The sequence below is a fragment of the Pteropus medius genome, unplaced genomic scaffold, assembly GCF_902729225.1.
Source record: "Pteropus medius unplaced genomic scaffold, Ma_sr-lr_union100, whole genome shotgun sequence".
NCBI classification, from domain to species: Eukaryota; Metazoa; Chordata; class Mammalia; order Chiroptera; family Pteropodidae; genus Pteropus; species Pteropus medius.
Genome location: NW_024340697.1, coordinates 731242 through 758668, shown reverse-complemented (window position 1 = coordinate 758668; position 27427 = coordinate 731242). Strand labels below are relative to the sequence as shown.

General features: G+C 38.7%; 1 protein-coding gene across 2 annotated transcripts in view; it reads right to left on the bottom strand.

Moving 5' to 3' along the window:
* Positions 1-355: 355 nt before the first annotated feature.
* FANCB (FA complementation group B) overlaps positions 356-27427 on the bottom strand; it is a 44754-nt gene continuing 17682 nt past the window's right edge. The window contains exons 6-10 of one of the 2 annotated variants that reach the window (XM_039873625.1): positions 25293-25459; positions 24213-24646; positions 23860-24097; positions 23002-23320; positions 356-589 (exon numbers count right to left, since the gene is read on the bottom strand). In XM_039873625.1, the coding sequence (XP_039729559.1) occupies positions 530-589; positions 23002-23320; positions 23860-24097; positions 24213-24646; positions 25293-25459 (1218 nt within the window). In that variant the 3' untranslated portion in view covers positions 356-529. Of the gene's footprint in view, positions 590-17554; positions 23321-23859; positions 24098-24212; positions 24647-25292; positions 25460-27427 lie in introns of those variants that run through there. The other variant, XM_039873615.1, reaches the window with a different exon arrangement.

Genomic DNA, 27427 nt, shown 5'->3' with positions numbered 1-27427 from the left:
CATTGGGAAGCTGCCACAATAATCCAGGTGAAAGATGTGGACTGAACAAGGTAGTGGCAAAGCAAATGAACGGAAGTGAGAAATATTTTGGCACTCAAAAGGACAGAACTTTGTGATTGCTTGTGTGATAGACTGCCTGTCAAGGCAGGTATTGAATGGAGTGCCTGTGGAAGGTGGTGTCCTTGAACGTGATCTTCCTTGTCCTATAAAAGCTACTGAACTCCTTTGGTTATGTACGTATAAGAGGAGAAGGCTCCCATTATTCAGTACGGGATGAGATACTGAAAGTCCATACCAGCTTCCCAAGATTCAAAGGGTAGGAATTAAAGGGGAGTTATAAGAAGTCATTTCTCACCATGGTCATGAAATGCAGCAATGACAAGGCCTTCACGAGGATCTCCGAAAAATACAAACAAGCCATGAGATAAAGAGCCTGCCATTGGGCACTTGCTGCTGTGACAGAGGTGCCAACAGCTAGACCGTGCCACAGCCAATCTGGAGGGATTGCTCTTTGCCTCCAGTCTCCACGTCAGGCGGCAGTCACGAGTGGAGGTCCAGAATACAGTCCAGCCTCCTTCCTCACGCTGATCTGCAGAATTGAGGGCCAGACTTGAGCACAGGAGAAAAGTTTTTAATTAAATGAGATTAATTTTTTAAGTTTCCATTTTAAAACGTAAATGTATTTCATGTTCCAAAAAAAAAAAAACCCCACTATAAATAGATCATCAGGAAAACAAATTGCTCCCACCTTTGTCTTTCAATCACCTAATTCTCCCTATGAAGTAATTATTTTTAATAGTTTCTGAATTAGTTTCTTATGGCTACTATAAGAAATTACCACAAACTTAATTTGGTGGCTTGAAACAACTGAAATTTACTGTCTCAAACTTCTGGGGGCCAGAAGTCTGAACTCGGAGTCACTAAGGAAATCAAGGTCCATGCTCACTCCAGAGGCTCTAAGGGAGACTGTTCCTTTCCTCCTCCAGCTTCTGATGGCTGCTGGCATCCCCTGGCTTGTGGCCGCACCACTCCATTCTCTGCCTTCATGTTCACATTCCCTTGTTCTCTTTGTGTGCAATCACTCTCTGCCTCTCTCTTATAAGGGTACTTGTGATGGGCATTTAGAGCCCATCTCCTTAACTTAATCACATCTTTTGCCACATAAGGTAATAGTCACAGTTTCCCCAGAGATTAGGAAGTGGATATAGCTTTAGGGGTCATTATTTAGCCTACCACAGTTTCTTGTGCTTCTCTCCAGATAGAAACAAATGCAAGCACATAGGAAAATAGATTCAAACTTCTTTTCACTTTCTAACACAAAAGGTAATACCGTACCCTTCTGTACATTGCTTTACTGATTGAACAATATATGTTGAGATCTTTCCATATTACCACATGGAAAACATTTCTATGTTTTCTATGTGGCTCTATTTTTACAGATGTACAGAATACTACTGAATGGATCTATGCACTTTATTTAACCAGTGCCTTTCCATTTTTTTTGCCATTACAAACAATGACAAAGTAAACAACTTTGTATGTGTGTGTACACACATGCATACACATACATACATATTTGCAAATATATTTTAGGATAAATTTCTAGAAGTAGGATTTCTTTGTCAAAGGGCATATGCATTTGTCATTTGTTTAGGTATCACCAAATTGCCTGGTTAGGAGATATATCCATTTGCACTCCAATTTATAAAATGTAAGAGTGCCTGTTTCTCCATGCCCTTCTGGAAAAAGGTATTAACACAAATCCAAAAGAACATTTGGATTTGTGTCAATCTGATCAATGAAAAATGTTATCTCGGTGAATAGCTTGTGTATGTGTGAACATGATTTTTTAAAGTCAGAGAATATTCCATCTTGTGAATGAAACAAATTCTAAAACCACTTTTCCTATTGCTAGACACTTCATTTTTTATTGTTTGAAACAGTGCAATCTCTGAGCATCTATCTTTTTCCATATACTATACTGCTTCCTTAAAATAAATTTCTAGCCGTGCACATGCTTAGAGTTTGAGTATCTAAAGTCCTTGATACATTGCGAAATGGCTTTGTAGAAAAGTTTTAGCTGTTTTATTTTCACCAGTAGCATATGAAGGAGAGATATCAGAGTCAATTGCAATTATCTATAGGAATTGCTTATAAGCAAGCAATTGTAAATCTTTTGGGTTCCTGGACCCAATTTCAACATGTGGGAGTGGGTGTTTCCCCACACCTACAAGAAGCAATTCCTTGGACACCAACTGGTGTCACACAAGTCAACTCAATTCTGACACTATTTACCAGGAAACAGCATCAGATCCCACAGGGGAAGGGGTCAGCCCTGCAAGAACCGTCCCCCCCATATCCCCCCACTTCAAATACCAGTCACAAGCCCAGGTTGTCACTTGTACTTCTGACCAACCAGTTATAAATCAGAGGCTCCCATGACCCCCTTGGCGTTCCATTAACTGGAGATAGCGGCTCACAGAACTCAGAATGACTGTTTACTCACTAGATTATCAGTGTCTTATATAAAAGGATCTAACTCAGGAACAGTTAGATAGAAGGAATGCATAGGACAAGGTATGGGGAAGTGGTCTAGAACTTCCATGCCTTCTCCAGCCATGCCATTTTCTCCAAATCCCCTTACGTTCACTAACCTATTAGCTCTCCAAACAGTCCTTTTGAGGTTTTATAGAGGCTTCATTACGTGCACACGATTGATTAAATCATTGGCTGTTGGTGATTGATTCAACCAACTCCCAGACTCTCTCCCCTCCCCAGAGGTCTGGGGGAGGGAATGAAGGTTCCAACCCTCTAATCACATGGGGCTCCACTGACAACCAACCCCCATCCTTAGGTGTGGTCCAATTGGCACCTCATTAACAAAACAAAAGACAGGATCAGACTGCCCCACTGGCCTGACTCCTTCGGGATCAGGCTGTTGCCACTGGAACAGTACTGGCATTCGGCCTGCGAGCTATTTGAGCCTTTGCTCTAGAATAAAAACAACTGTAAGAAGTGAGACCTCGATTAGCTAAATACTTCGAAGGCACCTCCGCCACCACACAGGCAGCACTCTAGCTAATTTTAGGTTTAAAAACCAGGATCCCTCTTTATGCACATTTCTAACTAAATGGACCAATTGGACCAAAAGTAATTTAGAGCACCAATGGTCATTAGGGGGAATTCTCGAAATCCCCAAAACTTATTTTTCTTAAAACCGAATTAGACAATCATAGCTCTGAAATTGGCAAAACTGAGTGGAATGCCTATTTCATTTGGTATTTTGAGGCTCCCAAACGTTACCAGGAGTCTCAAATCACCTCTTGGCAAAATAAAACTTTAAGATTAACTGATGAAAACCAACATAAAAGACAAAAATGGCTTCTGAACCTAGTTGTACTCCTCTGGAGCTATCATGTTCCTTTCTCCTGGGTTCTTCATCTCAGGAACCACCTCTGATGCCATCTTCTCCCTCTTCTGAACCATCAGTACCTATCTCTTTAAAGTTAAGCCTTCTGAGGCTCCTAATAAAGCCTTAATTTCTTCTGTTCCCTGGACAAAATAAAGCCTTAATTTCTTCTGTTCCCTGGACAAAAGCTGAACTGAGATCCATATTCAAAGATTTTCCCAAAATAACTGAGGATCTTCATAGATTTGCTGAGGAATTTAATATAGTCATTCAGACTTATCAGCCTGGTTTCTCTGACTTACATCAGCTAGTTCATAAGCTTGTCAGTGAAAGCCAGGTACAGAATTGGACGAAAACTGCTAACAGAAAATCCTGAAAGGTCCCTAGAATTACAGCCCGAGACTACTCCAATAATTTATTACATGATCAGGCTTCTGCAGTTGCTAAATGCCTTCATCCACAATTTGTAGGGCTTTCCCAAAGCCTGTTGATTAGAATAAAATTCAGGCTTGCTCACAAAAGTCTGATGAACCTTTCTGTTTTAGTTAAAAGGACCAGGATGGAGTGGGAGACCATGTGCACTCTGAATCTGGTCATTTGGGCAAGTCAGCTTGCTCACAACCCACATGAAAAAAAAAATCCTGAAAGAAAACCGCTAAAATTCTTCATTTTCAACTCCAGTAAATAAAGGTCCCTATACAAAATCAAAAACCTCCCAGTTTCTGCTATCATTGGTAAATGGCAAAGAGCCAGGACATTGGAAAAGAGAGTGTCACAAATTCAAGTGCTTCAGGCACCTTCAGCCTTCTAAGCAGCCCTTCCAATGTCCACCTGAGTCCCAATGTCAGGACTCCAAGGAACTGCAGGGGCTCTTCCCAAGCCTCCCCCTTAATGGGGCCCAAGAAAACACTCTCCAGACTGAGAATTTATCTGTCTGTTCTTACTGTGCTCAGCCTCACTGCAATAAAGCAGCCCCTGACTTGAGGATGAAAATAGTTCAAAAAGTGGGGATCTCTAACGCAACAGGTTCCTGTCTCCAAACTTAGCCCTTTTGTTCCTTAGTTACCTTTTTCTCAAAAGGAAGAAATGATTCTAGAATTTTATAGTAGCCGTCAAAATAACCAATCAGGTAAATGAAATGATACGTCTTTTATTTGCTCTATTTCCGACGGCTCTATAGCTGAATCTGGGAGCCCTGACCAATTTTCCCTTTTGGGTCAGCTGCCATCCTCCTTATAGGCAAAATCTTCAATTGATATTGGCAGAATCCACAGTGCACCTCCAATCAAGATTCAAACAGACTCCTCAAAGTCTCTTCCCAGAATCAATCAATACCCATAAGTAAAGAAGCCATTCAAGGTATAAAGCCCATAATAGAAGATTACAAGACTCAGGGCCTCATTATCCCTTGCACTAGTCCCTGTAAGAAAACCCAAGGGCTGAGGGTAGAGGTTTATCCAGGACCTCCAAGCAATAACTAACACCGATATCCCTAGACACCCCACACAACCCAACCCTCATCCATCATCACACCCATCCCAACTGAAAGTATACTCTTTACTGTAAGTGCTTTATGAAGTGCATTCTTCAGTATTCCAGCTGATAAAGCTAGCCAAAACTCTTTTGCCTTAATTTTGGAAAACAAACGAACAAACAAACAATTCACCCCGGACAGTAATGCCTCAGGGTTATTGACAGTCCTTCTTACTTCTCAGAAATCCCGAGGGCTGATCTGGATTATATAACATTTCCTGGGGGTTCTGCTTTGTTGTAACATGTAGATGATTGCTTCTTTGCTTCTCCCCTACCCCCACCCCAAGCTGCCTCACAGGAAAGACAGTATCCACTTGCTAAAGCTTTTATTCTTCAAAGGTCACCAAGAAAAACACTGCAGTTTTGCCAAACTCAAGTTCAATATTTAGGGCATCTGATATCAAAACAAGGGCTGCACACAGATCCAGGTAGGCTTCGTGGTGTCCCAAGTTTCTATTCCCAAAACCTGAAACTAAGCATCAACTACAAGCTTTTCTCAGGCTGATTTGATTACTGCCGAAATTGAATCTCAAATCTCTCCCTCATGGCCAAACCTCTATATATTTTACTAAAGAACAAGAACCCCAAGCCAAATTTATAGGAAAAACAGGACGCGGCCCTTAAACTCTTAAAGGAGAGTTTAATGAACCCAGCTGCCCTTGGACACCAACTATCAAATTCCCTTTTTCCTTTTTGTATATGGAGAGGGAATGCGGCCTTGGGGTGCTCATCAAAAACTGGGGGATCGCCATAGACCCTCAGGATATTTTAGTCAGCAACTGAACCTGGTGACTCGGGGGTACTCCCCTTGCCTTAACATCACTGCTGCCACTGCCCTCTTGGTTAAGGCCACAGAGGAAATTGGTGTGGGATCCCCTCTAACCATCGTACCCATGCACTAGAAGCTCTCCTGAATTCTCAACTCACTCGACACTTTTCAATTAGTTAGCCACCATCACCTCTTATGAAATCCTTGTTAGCTGCTTCTCACATAACTCTCTCATGCTGTGCTAACTTCAACCCTGCTACTCTTCTCCCCTCCTTTGCAGAAGTCCCCTCATGACTGCTCAACACTGATGGATCACCTCTGGGCACCATGCTCATCTACAAGAAACTACTGTAAGGCTAACTTCTCAGGGTTCACTGATGGTTCTCATTTAAAAAGTGAATATGGAAAATATGATTCTGGATATGCAATATCAATAGCTTCGACATAACTAAGCGGCACCTTTGCCTTTAGCCACAACTAATGTAGAAAGTTGGCAAGAGAATTAAAAATGTTAATCAAGCCACAATCAGAGACTGCAATGTGTTGATCAGCCCTGCAGCCCGGCCAGGAGGACACCTGCAGAACAAAGGAAGATTTCTGCTGGGATTGCTAAGGACAGTTCCCCACATCTGTGAAGGGGAAACAGGAACAACAGAGTCCTTAAGTTCCTGTCCTACAAAAATAAAACTGTTCATTCCCTATGGCTAAAACCATGGGAAACCTATGGATTAAAGGCTGGGAACTGCCAGCGGGACTTTCACTCAACATATTCTTACCTTTTCGTGCTTAATACTCTTCCCCTTCCTCACTGTATGTCCATGTCAAAGAAAATGGGTAACAAAGTCTTTTAAACTATAACTCACAGGTTCTAAAGAATGATACATAAACTGAATTCCTCCGACACTCAGAGTCCCTTTTCAGCCTTTACTCTGTCCCTCTCACTGTCCCTCTCTGCCTCTGAGAGGAGACCACACTCTGTCTGTGGAGTGTTACTCCTTCTTTAATAAACCTTCCTTTGACTCTAACTTTGGCGTGTGTGTTGAATTCTTTCCACACTCTCCGCCAAAGGACCCTCTTCTCTCAGTGCAGGGCTTGGTCCCCCCCCGCCCCGACCTAGGGGGAAATTTGCCCTGTCCTGATTCACTAGGGGCCTGCACCCTAGCCAAGGACAAAACTGCCAACATTTACCCTGACAGCAGATATGTTTTCAGAGCAGCTCATGATTTTGGAAAGTAGTGGAAACAACATGGCTTCTTTACTTCCATCAGAAATAAAATTTTAAATGGCCCGTATGTTCAGGAAATATCAGATGTTGATACTTCTACCTGTTGCTTTAGGTATTCAATCAGATCGGCGTCGGTTTCGGGATCCGCCCTTCGATCAATAGATCAAACGCCGCGGGCGGCGCTGAAAGAAAACCTCTAGTTTGGGTCAAATAAAAACCTACTCTCACTGGAGACTCTAAAATTCCCACTCTTTAAATAGTATACGTACATTAAACCATTGGTCCACCAACAAAATGATAGCACTTATAAATCAGTATCAGTGGGGAAATAGTGATAAGGCCTTAAAAAATGCCTACCTCACTTGTCCTACCTGCCCAATGTACAACTCAGGAAGCCTGTTAGCACTGCTCCCAAATGTTTTACCTTCCCTATTGGAACATTCGAGGTCTGGCAAATAGATTTCCTACAGCTTCCCTCATCTCATAGATATGTTTTAGCCACGCCTGTATGTTTCTGTGGACTGAAGCTTTCCCGCTGTAGACAGGCCTCGTTTGGAAAAGATCATCGTACTTGGGGAACCCCTACTAAACTCTATAGTGATCAGGAAACCCATTTCATTAGTCAGGTGCTTTGACAAGTCTGTGCCACTTGGCCGGTTTTATAACACTTTCACTGTGCTTATTACGACCCTCAATCCTCAGGTTTAGTCAAAAGCACTGATGGCATTATTAAAACTCAACTGGCCAAATTTGTAGAGGCTCTCCAAATACTATGGCCAAAAGCATTAGTCCTTATAAATCGCAGCTCCACCGCCTCTGGAACTCATCATACATTGTCACCTTTGAGATACTCACAGGGCACCCAATGCACGTGGTCCTTGCCTCACTTGACCCACAGCCACTAAAAGGAGATATATGTCAATATTGTAAAGGCCTAAATGCTTCTATCAAAACTAACCATGTTCTGGCAGAGTAATCTTTCACAGTACATTCCAGGGAGACGAAACCTTAAGCCCATGCTTTGTAACCTGGAGATTTCGCCTATTGGAAAAGACACCTCCAGAAAGATTCTCTTCGACCTTGCTGGAAAAGCCCCGATTAGTCATTGCTAAGCACCTCTTGTGCCACCGAACTCCAGGGGATAGACACTTGGATCCACGTTACAGTCTAAAGAAAATAGCAAAGGCTGACTGGACTTGCATGTCATCTGATGACCTGAAGATAAAGATTTCCTCAAAACTGAAGCAGGCGACATCTGATGAGACAGCTTTCCCCACATACCTGGACCAGACCTATTCAGAGTTGTCAGCCAAACCTTTGATGCTAACTCTAGTTCCTTGAGGTGTAAAGCTGAGTAGTTTATTTGAAGATCTGTGTTTTTTATTTTATGCAGGCATTCATTGCTATAAACTTTCCTCTTAGCACTACTTATACTGCATCCCATAAGTTTTGGTATGTTGGGTTTCCATTTTCACTTGTCTCAAGTTATTTCCTGATTTCCTTTTTGATTTCTTCTTTGACCCACCGGTTGTTCAGGACCAGGTTGTTCAATCTCCACATATTTGTGAATCTTCCATATTTCTTCCTGTTATTGATTTCTAGTCTCATACCACTGTGGTCACAAAAAATAACTGATATGATTTCGGTATTCTTAAATCTGTTAAGACTTGTTTTGTGGCCTAACATGATCCTGGGGAATGCTCTGTGAGCCCTTGAGAGGAATGTTTATTCTGCTATTAGATGAGATGTTCTGTATGTGTATGTTAGGTCCATTTGGACCAAAGTATAGTGCCACCTCAATGCTTTCTTATTCATTTTCTGAAAATCAGTTGTTCAAAGTGGGGTACTTAAGTCCTCTACTATTGTATTGCTATTTTTCCCTATAGATCTGTAAATAACAGCTTTATATATTTAGGTGCTCTGATGTTAGGTGCATATATATTATTATTTCCTCCTGATGAATTGGCTCCTTTATCATTATATAATGACCTTCTTTGTCTTTTATTACTTTGCTTAAATTCTCTTTTGTCTGGTATAAGTACAGCTATCCCTGTTCTTTTGTTTTCCATTTGTAATAAGTATCTTTTCCATCCCTTTACTTTGAACCTAGGTATGTCCTTAGCAAAGTGTTTCTTGTAGGCAGCATATAGTTGGGTCTTTTTAAAAGATCCACTCAGCCACACTATTTTTTTTGATTGGACGATTTAATCTATTTACATTTAAAGTAATTATTGATAGGTAAGGACTTACTAATGCCATTTGAATTGTTTTCTGGGAGTTTGGTAGATCTTTTGTTCCTTTCTTCCTCTCTTGCTTTCTTTCCATGTGACTTGATGATTTTGCTATTGTGGTATGTTTTGATTCCTTCTATCTTTTTCTGAATCTAATATAGGTTTCTGCTTTTTGGTTACCATGAGGCTTACATAAAATATCTTACAAATCTATTTTAAGCTAATAACAATTCTGCACAGAAAAGCTCAACACTTTCTTTCCCCTCCTAATTTATATTTCTGGTGTCACAATTAATATCTTTTTATAGTTTATCCATTAACCAATTATTTTAGCTATAGTTACTTTAAACGCTTTTGCTATTTAACTTTTACACTAAAGTTATAAGTGAATTATATGTCACTGTTACAAGGTTAGTGTGCCGTGAATTTGAGTATTTACCTTTACCAGTTCGTTTTATACTTTCTTTTAACTTTTATACTTTTATGATTTCATGTTACTAGTGTCCTTTCTTTTCAGCTTAAACTCCCTTTAGCATTTCTTGTAAGGCAGACCTAGTAGTGATGAACCCCATCACCTTTATTATGGGGGAGGGGTTCTCTGGTATGTGATGAGCTTCTCTTAATGCTTTCAAGATGCTGTCCTTGATTTTTGACAGTTTTATTATAATGTGTCATAGCGAAGTCTTCATTGAGTTGAACCTGATTGGGAACCTTTGAGCTTCATGTACCTGGATGTCAATATCCTTCCCCAGATTTGGGAAATTTTCAGCCATTATTTCTTCAAATAAGCTTTCTGCACCTCTCTTCTCCTCCTAGGATTCTGATAATGCAGATATTGTTTCCCGTGGCCCTGTAGGCTTTCTTTATTCCTTTTCATTCTTTTTATTCTCCTCTAGATAATTTCAAATAACCCATATTCTAGTTCACTGATTCTTTCTTCTGCTTGATCAAGTTTGTTGTTGGTCTCTACTGAATTTCTTAGTTCAGTCTTTGTATTCCTCAGCTCCCAAATTTGATTGTTCAACGTTTTCTTTGTTGAACTCGTTTTATTATTATGTTAAAATGTTAATCTGTATTCTCTTGTGGCTCTCTTTCTTTAGAACAATTATTTTGAATTTGTCACACAATTGGTGAATCTCTATTTCTTTTGTGACAGATACTGGAAGTTTCTTTCGTGGTGTCATGTTGCCCTGACTCTTGCAGCCTCGTGTATGCATCTGCACATGTAAAGAAGCAATCACCTCTTCCAGATCGCATGCACTGACTTTAGTAAGAAAAAAACCTTCACTTGTGGGTCAGGGCATGCTGGAGCATTCTGTGGTCCTTGGTCTAGTGGTGTAGGATGCCAATTGTGGAGGCATGTGGTACCTTCAGGTCTGGAGGGCCAGGGACATTGCGTCTCATTGGCTCAGGAAACTGTTTTCCACAACACTGACAACTGCACTATCCTTTGTAGTGAGAGCTGCAGGGTGTTTGTGGTGGCTGCAATAGGTGTCAGGGTCCTTAGTGGTGCTGCCAGGTGAGGAAATGGGGCTGATGGTAGTTCTGGCCAGAGCTGGTGGTGTGCACACGCTTGGCTGTGGGTGCTGGCTGTAGGTACCAGAAGCATTCAGATACATAATTGTAGGGGCTAGCTGTGGGAGTGTGCATGGCAATGGAGTCCTGTGACAGGAGTCGAGCTGTATTCAGATATACAAGCAGGTGCTGGGGCCTGGAATTTTGGCAAGCACTCATGCATCTACGGAAGGTAGCTGCAGGTGAGTACATGGTAGTGGGCGGGGGGTGGCCGCACAAACCTAAGCTGGCATGATGACCCCACACATCAAAAGGCAGTGGCTGGTTGCCAGTGCAGATCGTGAGTCCTGAGCATCCTGCAGCAAGGTGGCTAGGGGTAGGGATAGAGGAGGCGGGAGGTAATCAGGCAGCTGGTGTCTGCAAATGCAAAACCTATAGGGCTATTGGTTTCCTCGGTGGCAAAATCTGCTAGGATCCTTTGTGGAGCAGTTTGCTGGGGTCAATGATACAGTATTCAGTGATGAAAGATGCAGGAGTCCACAGCATCTACAAGGACTGTTGAGGTCCTCTGTGGCCAATTGCTGCTAGGGTCCTCTGCAGGACAGACCACTGGGAAGCACACTCGCTCTCGCCACATGGCCAGTACTGGTAGCCCCTACCTTTCTTCCTTGTTCCTAGCCATCTCTAGATATCTCAGCAATGCTGGACTCTGGGTGGGGTAAAAGTGAAGTAGGTCTTTTGTGTAGTGTCCTGAAAGGCTGGGGAAGCTGGTCGCTCACTCTGTTTTCCTTTTCCCAGCAAGGGGAATTTGGGCCAGGGAGCTCCTTCTTGGCACTGAGCAGTGCTGACCAGGCACTAGGATAATGCAGGCAAAATGAAACTACTCTTCCCTTTTTGGTGGTTATCTTCAGGTTGTTTTCTCACCCACTGTGCTGCGAAACTTCTTAAATGGACTCTTGAGTTCTCACAGGGCTGTTTTCATTTGTGGATAGCTAACTGTTTTTTGTGGGGAGAAAGAGGCTTGTGGCTCCTGCTCCACCATCTTCGTGATGTCACTCCTCTGTCATCATGCATTTTAATTCAACAAATAATTTAAACTCAAGACTTGATAATGATTGTTTTGTACAATATTTATTCGTGTGTATTTACTGACTATATCTTCTCGTATGTTCTTCAGTTCTTCCAGCATTTTCATGTTCCCATATACCATTGTTTTGATCCTGCCTAAAGAAATCTCTTCAATATTCGTTTCAAAGCAGGTCTGCTGGCAATGAATTTCCTTAGTTTTTCTCTGAAAATGTCTTTATTTTTGAAGCATATTTTTGCTACACATAGAATTTTAGGCTCAGTTCTCTTTTATAAGATGTTAAAGACGAATTCCATTGCTTTCTGGTTTCAATTGTTTTGGGTAAGATACTGGCTGTCAAACTGTTGCTCTTTTGGAGGCAATGTATCTTCTCTTACCACTTTTAAGCTTTTCTAATTTACTCTATCTTTAGCAGCTGTTCTTCCACGATGCACATTGGTGTGGTTTCCAACCTCATTTTTCTTGCTTGGAGTTTTCTGAGTTTCTTGAACCTCTAGGTTGATGTCTTTCATCGTTTTTGAACAAATTCTCAACTATCACCTCTTCAAATATTGCTTTTACCTCATTCTCATTTTCCTCTGGGGTTTCAGTAACATAAATGTTAAGCCATTTGAGTATGCCTCACATACCTATTCTTTCCCACGTTCTCTCTGCCTCAGTTTAAGTACTTTCAATTGATCCCTATCCCAATTCACTAATCCTACATTCTGCTATGTTCCCTCTCTGCTAAACTCATATGCTGAGTTTTTAATTTCAGATATTACGTTTTTCAGTTCTAAACTTTCTATGTGATTATTGTTTAGATTACGATTGTTTTTAATTTCTCGCCTTTAATAAATTTTGTCCTTTTCCTCTATTTTCAATATATTACATAACATATTTTTGAGTTCTTCTCTGCTTAACCTCAATAACAGCAACATTTGTGGGTCCACATCTATTTTTTTAACTCTTAATCACCAGCCGTAGTCTTGCCTCTTTGCATATCTAGAAATCATTTTTTTGTGTGCCCAACAGTGTGTATAAATAGAAATTCCATAGAAAAGTTTCCTTGTTGTTTTTTTAGTCAGTTAGGATGAGTAGCTAATCAACTTAATCTAATGCAATTGATCAAGGATTTATTGCAAGTTTAGTAAGGTTCAGTCTACTTCTGGTATAGTCCTGTTCCTAGATACTGTAAGTACAGACCTCAGCCCTAGAAGCTTACAGAAAGATAGATATGACCTTCTGAAATTTTCATCTCATCCCTTTAGCCTCCTACTTCACTCAGTTTCAAAACTTGGCAAAGGTCTTGAGGGGAAACCAGCCATGTTCGAAGCAGAGCTCCTCCATGGCAGCACTGTGTAACTGACAGAGATTTCAGTATGCCTTTTAGAAGTTTTTGTGCTAGCTCCCCCACTTCCTGTGCAGCCACAGAACTATGAAAATGTCCCAAGGTGAAAACTGTATCCATTTAAGTTCCTTAATGTTTGAATTTGTCACTATGGCATGATGCAACTACTAAAAGGTTGCTGACTTCTGTCCCCAAGCAGAAGCCCTTTGCTCGGACCAAGCCTGATCCACAGCCTGCCCCAAGATAAACAAAAGGCTGGCAATTATTAAGTCCCTTTGGAACAATTTTCCTTTTTCTGTAATTTTAGTCCATTCAGTCTGTTTCCACAGCTCTCTGACTCCTTTTAAATGTGGTTTTTGTAACGTATCCTGTTTTGTCTAGTGGGAGAGTGGGTTTGTGACAACCTACTCCATTTCGCTGTTACAGAAAAGTCCATTTTTCTCAATGCAATTTTAATTTCATTTTGCTTACTGTTTGAAGTTGTATGTGTTGTTAAATGTTTATTTGCATATCCTTGTCCATTAATTTAGTTTCTTTGCCCTATTTTCTTTTCTTTCTATTATTTTCAAGACATTCCCCCTGTATTGTGCAGATTAAGTCAAAATGTTTTTCCAGTGTTATCTTGTCTTTTGATTTATATTGTTTTTAAATGAAGACATTTTGACTTTTTTCTTTTAATGTGAATGAATTTTATGGCTTCTGGATTTTGTGAAATAGATTGATAAGTCTTCCTCATTCCAAATTAACGTGAAAGTTATTCCTTATTTTCATTTAATATTTTTCTCTTTTTATACTTGAAATTTTGCTCCCTATCAAATTGATCCTGGTAATAGGTATATTCTCCCTTTCCTCCCCCTGATGGCTACTCAGATCTCCTAAGATCATCCTTTCCTCACTGAAATAGAATGTCTTCATTATAATATACTAATTTTCACATGTAGTTGCGTCCTATTTTTGAATTTCTATTCTATTCTGTTGTGGTGTGTGTCTATTGGCACACTAGAAACACACTTTTACTGACTGATATTTTATTACATATCTTAATATCCAGTAGGGTGAATCTCCATTTCCCACCATGCTTTTCTTTTTTCAGAGTTTTCATGGCTTTTCTGGCATACGGATTTTTCCACAGGAACTTTAGAATCAGCTTGACTTGTTCCAAATAAAGTCTATTGATATTTTTATTAGTATTGGGTTAAATCTAGAAACTACCATAAAGAAAACTGACATCTTAATGACACAGTCTTCTTATCTAAGAATGATATGTATTACTAATTTTTAGTCTATTTTTTGGATCCTTTAGTAGTATTTAAATATTTTCTTCGTTTAGATCTTACACATTTCTTGTTATGGGTACTTTTTGTTGTTACTGTAATTATGATATATTTGCTTTCTTAGTCTCATTTTGAAGATCATAGATTGAACTGAACTTTACAATACTTGAAAATGAGATTGTTCTTCAGTACCTAAATGTACCAGAAAAGCCACAGGAATGTGCTAGAAATACTGTTTGAGAGTAGGAAAAGAAGATTGCTTTCACTGAGTTCAGCCCATTTAATAAAAAACTGTTTTCATAAAATAGGATAGATTCGTTGAAGGAGTTCAAACTACTCTGCTCCCTAAATTCTCTCCATCATTCACCTAAAATAAAAAACTTGGGAATCCTCCTTGACTACTCCCCCTCTCCTTCCACTGACCACCTATCCAAAGTTTTTAACTAATGAAGAGCATCAAAATCACATTTGTAGCTTTTTAAAATACATATAGCCAGGTTCTACCCTTGATCATTCTAATCTACCTTTGATCATTCTGGTTCAACCTAAGACAAGTCTAGGCATGTATGTGTGTCTCTGTGTGTATACACACACATTCAACTCTAGTGATTCTGATTTCCCGCCTTTTAAGAATCATTAATAAGTTACAAACTAAGTCCTGTTGCCCAACATCCTAAATATCTCTGCAATACATTTCTTCATTTTTATATTTGCCAATTTAAATCAATACTTCATTATCGATCACCTAGACCACTCTAGCAATCTCCTCCATTGCTATTCTTTGTCCCTTCCAAAGCAGCCTCTAAAAAGCTAACAAGGTCATCTATGTAAAATAAAAACCAGACCATGCCACTTGCCAACATAAATTCCTTTAAAACTTCCCATCTATGATTCTTAGACATAGGCCCACTGGCTAGTGCCAGTCCATAAGTTTCCATTGGTGTGTTGTACAACGAGACTGAGAAAAATAAAGCCAATGTGATTTTCTTCACAAAACCAAATTTATTAAGCTTAAATTATCTGTATTCTATGATTATTTAAAGTCGATATATTGTTTTAGGAAATGATAGTGGCATGAGTGCCACTTTTATACATACTTACATGGTGAAACAAAAAGCTGTCAAATCTACGCTGGCTTCCCAATTTTTAAAATTATACCTGCATACATGATCAAAGTCTGGGAACCACTGATTGAAGAATGAAGGACCAGTTCATTAATGGGACACGTGATGTGGAAATTCTGCCCCCCCCACACACACACATACACACTAAGGTTAGCTCTTTAACTTCTTAAAACTACATTTCATTCATTAGTTTTTCCTTTTTTAAAAATTTACACCAATATTACTTAAGCAGCAATTATGTGCAAAGTACTATGCTAGATGGGATACAAAGGTAATGAACACAGAAAGTGGGCCCTGCCCATGAGGAAGTTAAGAGTTTTACATTTTGGAGTCAAGAGCCCTGATTTCGAACTGGAGTTAACTACTGTACCTGTCTATAATTAGTTAGCTTTTAAATTATAATTATGGTCACGGGAAAAAAGTATGATGTACTACAAAAGTGTATACTGGGGGAACCTGCCCTGCTCTTGGAAGGTCAGAGGTTTCCATGAGGAAGTGAATTCAGAACTGAGATACGAAGGATGTACGGGCATAACACTAGGTGAACAAGGAGTAGGACTGGAGAGAGAGCAGCATAGTTAATGGGAACAGCACGTGCGGAGTTTGCGGTAGGAAGCAAAATGTTGTCCTCGAAGAACTGACGGGATATTAGTGACGAGGACCCACAGGGGCAAAAGTAGAATCCTAGCTAGGCTCATGGGGCAGGCTAGATGACGCCATACCCTCCATGCCACATGTGGATTTTGATCTTTATTTAATCTAAAAGTAATAGGAAGTCACTGAATGAACACTGAAACAATGGAAAGATGATGAATGCAGATCAGATTTGTACTCTGACAACTGTGGCTGCTGTTTGGAGACAAGGACTAGAAGAAAGCAAGAGTAAAAAAACATGGTGACAAGTTAGGAAGCTGCTGAAATAGTGTATGTAAGAAATAATGGTAGCATAGAACAGGGAGGGAGATAGCAATGAAAATGGAAGAAAGCTTGATAAAATTAAGATATGTAGGAGGATGGATTGACAGTATCTTATATTTTAATACTAACAGTCATCTGCTTTATAATTGTATGCAAACATCATGCTGTTTTACTTTTCAATGCCTTTACAGCGACCTATCCTCCTTCCTCTAAAATACCCTTGATTTTTTAATTTTTAAAACTAATGCAATGGATAATAAATGTTGTATTAGTTTCCTAGGGCTGCCAAAACAAAATGCCACAAGTTGTGTGGCTTAAAAACAACGGAAACGTATTGCTTCGCAGTTCTGGAGTTCAGAAGTCTGAAATCAAGGTGCAGGCACAGCCATGATCACTCTGAAAACCGGTATGGGAACTCCCGCCTGCCTCCTCCAGCTTCTGGTGGTTTACTAGTCATCTTTGGCATTCCTCGGCTTGCAGCTACGTAACTCCAATCTCCGCCTACATTGTCGCCTTGCATTCTCCCTGTCTGTCATCACATATTCTTATAAGGACACCACTTCATACACCACTGATATCTTGAAAGAGATGAAATGTTTTCTGTAAGTACATTATTTGGAAGGATTAGAGCACGCAAAGGATGAAAAAAGAAGTCCACTCTTGTTCTTTCCGAGTGATGGAGTACACATATAGAATAAAGATGAAAGTTTTGTAGGCTAGACAGCTCACAAGTGTTCTTGGAATTCCAAGCTCTACCTCAGTGATTTCCAGACAATGATAAATACTTCAGAGAATCTCCGGAACTTCAAGAGATGTCTCAAAAAGAAGTTACTTAAGAGTTATTTAAAGAACTGACACTTCATTTCGGAAACCCTAAAATATGAGTGAGCAATGGTAAATCCAATAATTCTGGACAGTGATGGTTCTAACCAAGACAGCTGAAAGGAAATAAGGAAGAGAGACTCAGGTATTTAGATACAGTTGAAGGGAAGGAGTCAAGAGACAGAATGCAGCTAGGGCCATCGATCCACTCTAAGAACCTGCTCAGTATAGGATTTAACATGACACGGTCTACATTTCCCCAAATACTTCAATTGCATTAACAAATTTACATTTTTATTGAATTGTACATTTCTTACTTTTTTTTTTTTTTGCGGTAGTGCATTTTATTAAAATAAACCAGTCAGAGGACATACACTGTTATGGGACAAACTGACTATAAGCTGAACAGCACTGGGGTAAAAGAGCAAAGGTTCTGGAGCTACACTGGATTTGAATCTTGGCTCTGTTCCGTACTAGCTATGTAGCCTTGGGTACGTTATTTAACTTGTGTGGGTTTCAGTTCCTTGATGTATAAACAAGAGATTGTTAACAATATACATCTTATAGCAGCAGCATTGCCTAATAGAACTTTCTGTGACTATATAAATGTTCTATTCTGTACTGTCCAAATGGTAGGCACTAGTCACATGTGGCTACCGATTATTTGAAATGTGGCTAGTGCCAACTAAGAAACTGAAATTTTATTTTAACTTTAATTGATTTCAATATAACTTTAAAAAGCCAATGCCTAGTGGTTACTGCCCTGGAAAGCAGAGTTTTAATGGTTGTAAGGATCATAAGGGCTAAGCATTTAAATCAATGTCTGGCACGTAATAATTAAAAAATGTTAGTTATTGCTATCTCTCGGCACGCCGCATCATAAAAAACTGGGATGCAAATGCAGGTTGCAATTTTCTTCGACTCCTCCCCTAAATTTTGTGGTTAATTATTTTTCCTACTGCTTTGAGTTCCACGCTAATTCTGTCCCCTTCCAGGTGGCGCTGGCTTCGGAAAACACCAGACCACTCTGTCCCACCTCCCCTTCCTGGGCCCAACACATGTACCGCATGTTCACTCTCTCTGAAAATTTTGCAGACTATCAAGGACACATTTGGTCCTGGCTCCCTTCAGAAGTTACCCCCACCTCCACTTTCAATGTTTTCACTACATTTACCAGAATCTTTCAAATGTTAGAGCATATTAATTTCCTATTAGATAACTTATAAGTTTTATTATTGCACTTGACATCACTAATTACTTAGTCATTCTAAACCTTAAAACATGTCATCAGGCTTAACAAAAACTACACTAAAAATTCCCATAATCTTTCTTGTCATTGTTATGGGGTTAGAAAGAAATTGGAAAGGGTTATCTTTTGCTTCCCTAGAATATATTAAAAGGTAACCACTCATGTTCTAGCACATATTTGTTATGTTTGAAAAGGCTACAAGCTCTGAATTAATAATGCTGTGCATCTCTTTTGATATAGGAATACTACTCTATTTCCAAAACAGTCCCATGATATCAAATCAGTTTTTCCTAGCACAAAGGTTCCTAGAAGAATCAAAATTGATAAAGATTTCTCTTCCTACTAGAGAGGATATGAGAACAATTGCCAGAAGAGAATTGCAAGTCTGAATTCTTCTCATATCTAAGAAACATGATAGATATGGTTCTGACATGTACAGTTTTATATTCTAAAATAGGAAATATGGAGAAATAGGTTAAATAATCTGACATATACCTCTAACCCAATGAGGAAGGCATAATTGAACAAGTGGCCTGGTGTAATACCAGAGAGAAGCTAAGGAATAGAGAAAAGAAGATTTAAAAAAACTAAAAAAAAAGCTCATCTTCTATAAAATACCATCGGATATGAACTAATTGGAGTTGTAAACTAAAACGCACACATATGCACAAACATAAACAACAACAACAAAAAAACACCCAAGAAAGCAGCTTAGCAAGCCAGTGAAAGGTGGGTGTGGGGACGGATGGTGCATGGTTTTCCTACTCTTCTATTAGCAGGTACAAGCATCCTGTCTCTGTAACAACCTGTTCCTGTCCTGGGCTCCAGGGAACAGTCAGCTTTGTTCTCCGGGTTCCTTTTTCCCAATTCAAGCAGTAAGAAATTATTTCATCTCCAAATAATAGAAACCTTGATTTGTTACAAGTCGTTTGTTTGTTTTCTGAATTGGCAGTCCCAGGAAAGCATGGGAATGAGGTTTGATTGGTGACATGATAAAACAATTATGCAATCTATAATGTCAGATTCATTCTAAAGCCTAATTTCCTGAGATTATAAAATAACGCATCTTTTTAAAATTCAGGCCACCTACTTCCAGCAGGACAAGAGGAGAGCCTCTGCCTCATCAGAGAACCGAGTCCTTCCATTCAGTCCTATGAAGGCCAGTTTGGGTCTTGTGCACATCCCAGACCTGCCACAGTGGCCAGGGAAGTGTCCTGCACTAACTGCCTTAGACAAGCCAGGACTAACTCCTGGAACTGGGGATGGAGTCCACTTCCCCAATCACATGAATGTGGGAAAGGAAGTTTCTGGAACAAAATGAGAGTTCTGGTACAATAAAAGGAAGAGACTGCTGTCCAATAGGCCATCAATAGAGCATCATACTTCTCGCCCGCTAAATGCTTTAGTTGATTACTAACCATATGCTTTAGTGGCCCATAACACCACTTACAGTTTTGAGGTAAGTGACTACTGCTGTGGGGAAATGGATAATTAAAGATGAAGTTAAAGATGCTAAAGAAATTTCCTACATGAACTCAGGACCATTATGTCGATCCGCAGTTATGCACACAGGTACTTTGTCCAGTGTAGCTGCTCACAAGTGTAGCACAGGAAAAATCTGAACAGTGCAGGCACAGCAGGTGTCTGATGTTCTGGTCTTACAAACATTCACCACCTAAAGAGTGCCTGGTACACTACTGAATAAAAAGGCAAGACAGGGTTATCGAAACAAGGTCCAAGAAAGTGGCCAGATCATTAGCATTGTGAAGACACTTAACACAAGATTTTATAGCGCAGGGCTATTTGGTTGAGGCACTAAGTAATTCAAGTAACAGATTAAGGAAACTCAAAAAGAGGAAAAAGAACAAACCCTGTAAGGATTCAATTAAGTACGCTGTTTACAGATCAGTATTCTTTCCATCGCATCATACTATCTTCGGCAGTAAAAGCCAAAAGCCCTCTAGATGGAGTTACCCACGAAAGAGCTTTCACTCATTCCATTAGAATGGAAACTAACGTTTCTACAAGCTGGAGTACAAGGGAAAAAAAAGGAGCCCTCTCAATATCTGATACTGTCCAAGTTTTAGGCAAAAAAAGGAAAGAAGGAAGGAGAAAATAGCTTTATCAGGACAATAAAAGATTCACTTCATATTCTTAGAATTCTTAAAGGGTTTGCTGATTTTGAAAAATTTGTAACAACAAGGGCATAGGATCAAGTTGCTTGCATGTACCCACTTAATTTGATTTAATATTATTTTTCATACTGAGGACAATACTAATAATTACACTTACTAGGTGGCTGTGAAGGATTAAACCACGTATGTGTCCGGATAATGATATGGATGTGTATTGTGTGTTTCAAGCTTGCTGTTTGGCATATGATTGACAGTCAATAACTGTTACACATGTCTTCCCACTTACCCCACCCTGGTCACCAAACTGAATAATGTCACACCTAAGCTGACTTGCACACGTTCCTTAATTAAGAAATCGGGAGGCCAACAGAAAGTTTTGTGTTTGGAAACTGTGGAGTGCTCTGTTCCAAAACAAAACTCGTTTTCGCTTCAGGAGTGCAGATCTGGGAGGACTGCGTTTTTGAGGGGAGCCTCAGACTGATGACAAGGGCGGTGGTCAGAGGACTACACTTAAAGAGACACAGACAACTGCATCGTACGAGAGCGGCGACGGCATCATCTCCTCAAACTCTGGTAGTTAAATAGAAAAATACACCGAAGTACCAAACTCACTTGTAAGGATGTTATTTGGTATATCTAGATGAATACCTTTCGGTTGCCTTTATAAATAAAAAATAAGCAACATACTATTTTTATTATCCTAACTTTCCTACAGATAAACTATTACAATTAAATTCGGTTTCGTTTTTTGACAGCCTCCACCTCCCACTTGAGTTCCTGTATTTTATACTTGGTTGTTCTTTCAGAACTTGTCATGGACAGTTTCAATGTGTCTACTGACATATATTGCTTCAAGAGTTCCACAATTAATCCTGAAATTATGCCGTTTCCATTTCCAGAAGGTCTGACATATTTTTCTTTGCCATTTCATAGAAATAGAGCTGTCTCAATTTGCAGAGGATTACTAAAAAGAAGAGCTAGCGTATTATATGGACAATCATAAAAACTGAGACGAGAAAATAACCTACATTCTCTAAAACCCATTTGCGTCACCAGATCATTAGGTACGAGCACTTCTAAGGCATGTGGGGAATTAGCTGCAAGCTTGAAATGCCACTTTCTATAATCATCTTTATTTCTTTCAACTGAGCTGGAAACTTCCATCTCACTTAACGGATTTTAGAGCAAAAAGGATCAGAAACATTTCTTCTGGCCCATATCCTTTTGTGTCTTTTTTTCCTCTCTTGATGTTCTCTTATTACTCCAGAATTCTTATTCCTCCCCCCACCAAAAAAAAAAAAAGAATAGGTTGAATTTTTATCCCTTTGTAATGTTTCATTGGACCCCTTAAAAATCACTTAACTGAAGTGAATTTTCACTTATTTCTAAATTTCTCAGTTCCTGAAGAACACTACATTCTTTAAATTCTTTTAGTTAGAATTTTATATTCCAGGTTTGCCTAGAGTTGGAATTTCGGATGGCTTAAAGGCATTTTGAATTTTAAGAGTGGCCTGTGAGGTATGTTCAGCCTTTCGAAAGAGAGATGCTTTTCAGAGAAATGCCCTAAAATTTTCACATTCCTATAGACTTAAGCAATTTCAGAGAAGCTTTCTAATAAATTTTAAATTAATAAGGGTTCCAAACACTTTCATCTTAATGGTCTCACCCAGACGCTAGCCATTTAAATTTCCATGGGAACTTGGTGTTGACAGAAATTTGTGAATCCTGCTGACTTGTTTATCTATTTGAAGTCGATTTTTCTAAGCTACGCTTTATTAATACATTGAAAGGACTACTTAAGTTTTTTTGAAGATTTAGACCAAAATACTGTTAGATCACTTCGGTCTTCACTTAGGTGGTAACTCTAAGGAAGAGTTTCTCAACCTCGGCATTTTGGGCAGGATCATGCTTTCCTGGGGGGTTGTCCTGTACAGATTAGGGTGCTTCGCAGCATCCCTGGCCTTCACCCACCAGAGGCAATAAGCACTCCTGGCTCACCCTCCCACTCCCCACTACTTCTGACAATCAAAAAATGTCTCCAAACAAGCCAGATACCCCTGGGAAGGGGGAAGGGGTTGGATGGAGGCAAAATACCACTCCTACTCCCGTTGAGAACTGCTGCTCTAAGACATGCTATTTTGTACATCATCAAAACCTAAGATTCTACAAAATGCCTCAATTAAAATTTTTACAAAGGAAGCATATAATGGAAAACGGGAAAAAAGTGGAAACGAAATGTTCTGGAAGGGGACAAATATTTTAAAATATAATCAAATTGAGATTATAATTATAAACCACTCAGTTTCTGTGCAACAAGGTCTGATTTCACCTGAACCTCAGCTAATTTCAAAGTCATTTCTCTATAAAGGGCACCACTCACTTTTAGGTTCGTCCCCAACGTTTGCTTTTCTCTCTGAAGTTCTTCTCTGTAGGGATGGATGTTTTCTTTTCTGTCTGATAAAGCAGCCACAATGCCACTACTCTTTTCTTTGCTTGCTTCACACCTCTGCACCAAGTTGTTTTCAACTTTAACTAAGGCAGAAGAAAGAGAACCAAGGATAACCAATTCCTTCTCCAAAGTTAATGCCAAATGATCAATTAGGAAATCCTCACTTCCTAATTTTAGATGTTTGAAGAAACAGTTTGTAGGGAGAACTCTAATGAGATTATGAAGGCACTGGAACAAAACTGTTTGATTCCTGAGGGGGGAAAAAAAAACAAAACACAAACACAATATTACAAAACTCAGGATAGCACCAAGAGGTTGTGTACAACATACTGTAGTAATCAATTAACATTCATTTATAAACACTCTAGTAATGAATAGAACCGATAATGCATGCATGTGATCATTGATGTAATTCAGACTGCAGCAATCAAAAATACACCAAGTCAGTTAATAGTAATGAGGTTGTTTCCTGATTAATTTTTCTCTTAAGTAATAAGATCAATCTGGTATTTTTAAAATTTCATTGTGAGGGAGCAGTAAGAAAAAAAATCTTAAAAAAATCACTAGGCCCTAATCACCCAAAAAACAGAAACCCAAAAACAAATGTAAAAGTAAAAGAGCTCTAGTTTTTAAATTAGGCCACCTGTCCATTTATGCTATACCAGACGATAGCCGAGACGTGTCCCACGATGGTGTAGACCTCTACTGTGGGACCGCTGCTGGACCACATGTTCACCACACACATCTACACCAACTTTGCTGGACCAATTCCAATTTGATGTGCATTACCTGGAATAGACTATTAAAATCCCTTCAAATGGTGTTCTTTGTTTCCAGCTGAAGAGTGTCCCATACAAACTTTCTGGCCCTTTACAAAAGCAAATTTCTGGAAATCGTTTGATGACTTCGCATTTCATGTGTTCCAGGAGCCATGCCTTCATTGAAGTCAGGGCATAGCTCGGTGATGTGATTTGAAAACAAGTTTTGTGCAATGTTGTGAGAAGTGCAAAGAGATCTTCCATGTGTTCTACAAGAAAAACATGTCACAAGCTCTGTCATTAAACTCTATTACCAAGTAAAGAGAATTCTTAAAAATTTGACTCAATTAACTATATGATAAAAAAAGTACCAACAAATATTACCTATAGGTTTCCTTGGAAATGTCACGAGGTATTTCTCACTTGAAAAATCTTCAAGACTTATAAAAAGTCTGCCACACGGAATACAACGATGCTCAGAAGAGTTATCATTTTCTTTCTCCCTAATTTGTAGTAACACGACGCAACAAAAATGAACGAATGCTAAGAGAGGTGACAGAGGTGTTACAGCAGTAATGATCTGTACACATTCTTTTTCAGCTGGTTGTTCACAAACCAAGCTCTCCTTTTCCTCTTCTTCACCATCGACGGTCAACTTGATCCTTTTTGCCTCTGATCCTATTTCATATGGCACTGAGCATGGTTCTGGAAAAGAGTCCCTACTCAACTTGATCACCCTATTTTGACACTTAATAAGCGGAGAGCAGGAGCTTTGGGGCTGATCCATTAACAATGATAAAGTCACCCGGTTCAGGGCCCTGTAAAACATTCAGTGTGTGGTTTAGTCTAAGAGTTCATTCTTTAAAATCAAATAGATGATTAAATGCCAGACAAACAACAACGAAATTTTGTTTTTTCCTTTCCTAGTAAACATCATTTCAAATGTAAAATATATCAGAAAATTAAGTGTAAAAGTCAAAGACATTTGTAAAGATCCTATAAAAACATTTCCCAAAAAATAGGAATGAAAAACAATGTAAATATTCTGGACTTTGGGAACGTAATGTTTAACAAAGAAATGATAAATTAATGTCTGCTTTTTATTTTTGAAGTATATCCCACCCCCCTTTCTTTTAAAACAAGAAGAGAAACTACTCATTTTTTTAAGAGTTTATTTTGGCAATAATTTAGAATGCAAAAACCTCTAAAGGACAAATTGCATTTTACACTCTCCTAAATGACTTGAATAAAATCTGTTTTTTAATACAGAATATTATTTATCTCTCAGCAGTGATCTTTTGGATAGAATATTATTAAAATTAATTTCATGTGCTTCTATTTACACTTACTTTTTAATATGGCTACTACACATTTAAAATTACATATGTGGCTTACACTACACTTCTGTCGGACAGAGCTGTTCTAGAACATCAAGATAAAGGCCTCATGTTAGAATTTACTTACAGCTTCGAAGAAGATGTGGTTTTCACTCCAACAACCAGGCTATCATCTATTACACGATACCATATCTTCTCTACTAGCTGTTCTGAACCTTGAGAATTGTCTGGTATCTTTTCATCAAAAGTATGGACTGGATTTTCTTCTTTACCACAAAGAGTAACAAGACATTCCTTATAGAAAAACATGTTTAAATAACTGATTACAAAAAAAAAAATATATCAAATGTAACAAAACTAAAAAAATAATGTAAATCAGCTTTTGACCAGACCTTAAGACTTACACATATTAAAATAATCATCTGTAATACCTTATATTATAGATTATACATAATTCACTAAAATAATGCTTATAAAACACATATAATTAACTATTTATTCAGAACAAAAAGCGTGGCCTGATAGAAAACCAGACAGGGTATCCAACACAGCAGGAATGTAAACTTACAGTCCATTTTGAAAAATAATCTGACAATATGTCCCCCGGGCATGCTGAAAACATTCAAATTTTTATCTTAACAGTGACTTACACTAAACCTTTAACTGTAAACGTTTGTACTAATAAAACTGATTAAATTATCTTTGGACTGCTGATCAATTTATTGCTAAAATTTTATTCTTAAACTCCAGACCACACTTACTCATTTTCACATGCGTATGGTTTTATAATAAGAATAGTCAGAGGAAAAAGATTAGGAGTAGTAATAATAATAATAATATACGACCCTGATTGAATGCTTACTACACGTCAGTTACTATTCTAAATGTCATTCATGTATGGATTTATTCAATCTTCACAATAACCCTAATACGCTGGGTAGCTAATATCATCATCTACATTTTCCAGATAAGGAAGTTTAGTACCTTGCCCTAGGTCACACAGCTAGCAAGGGGCATAGCTGAGATTTGAACCAAAGCATACAGGTTCCAGGGCCCACATATATGATCGGCTCCTCTAAGCGGTAATTACTGAAGAAAGATAAGGAAGGGCATGTACAGTCTAGTAGACTAAGCATTCACATCCCTAGGACCTGATGCTTCCACTGGTAGATGTGAGGCAGATTATTCCTCCAAAACCTGCACAAATTTTTACTGCCTGTCAGGATTACTTTTAAAATTAACCATCTAAAAGGCCAAAATGGTGTCCTGTACATGGTGGTTTGAATGCATTAATTTCTAAACATTTCTTCCCCTTTACTAATACTGGCAAAATCACTGGGGTGAGGTAAGGAAGGGAAATGGGGAGACTTTTAACAATGACTTTCATGAAGTTTCCCAGGAAATTCAAACAGTAGTACAGAAATGCAACATGATGTGCTTTTATGTTTCTTATATGCACGGAATCACATTTTGGGCAAACTCTTCATATAACTAAGACTGAAACACAGACACGAGGCATAGACCATTATAAGAATGGTCAATCTGGAAGGAAGTCAGAGCTAAGCACTAAAGGGACTCGAGGAAATAAAATGCCACGTCGTTTCTCTCTGTCCAGCTTTTCATGGTTTATCTGTAATTTTGCTGTGCTGTCTTTCTCAGCATGGAACTAATGTACATACAATTTTTTATGACGTCAAAGCAGTTTTTGTTAACTTTCTACATTACTGGACTGACATAAATAACTGCAAGGTACCTGAAAAGGTTTTTATGATGGTAAACCACAAGGAAAATGAGAATAAATTTATAAAAAGCAGACATAAGGAATAAAAAATCAGACTAATTTAGGGACATTAACTAGTAAGAATAAATATCCTTAAATTTTAACTGTGCGGGAGATTAAAAAAGCAACTGCTATATTAATGATAAAATTCTGTCATCATCAATGGACAGTTAAATAATGCTCAGTTTAAGACGTTGAAAAATATATAATTCACTTAGGAGCAATTTCTATTCAAACTATACAAATAATAATGTTTAGTTAAATCTTCTTTAAACCAAAAGACTTACTCCCCAAGGTTCCTGATAACTGACATTCTAACATATTACAGAATAAGAATAATTTGCAAATTGGTAAAATATTGGCTTCTTAATCAAATACCTTTGAATGTCATAAAAGCCCACCATTATAATCCCTGCCACTTTGCTTCTTGATCTATTGAGTATCTGCTAATATATTCCAATACTCCAATTTAGTAACTCTTC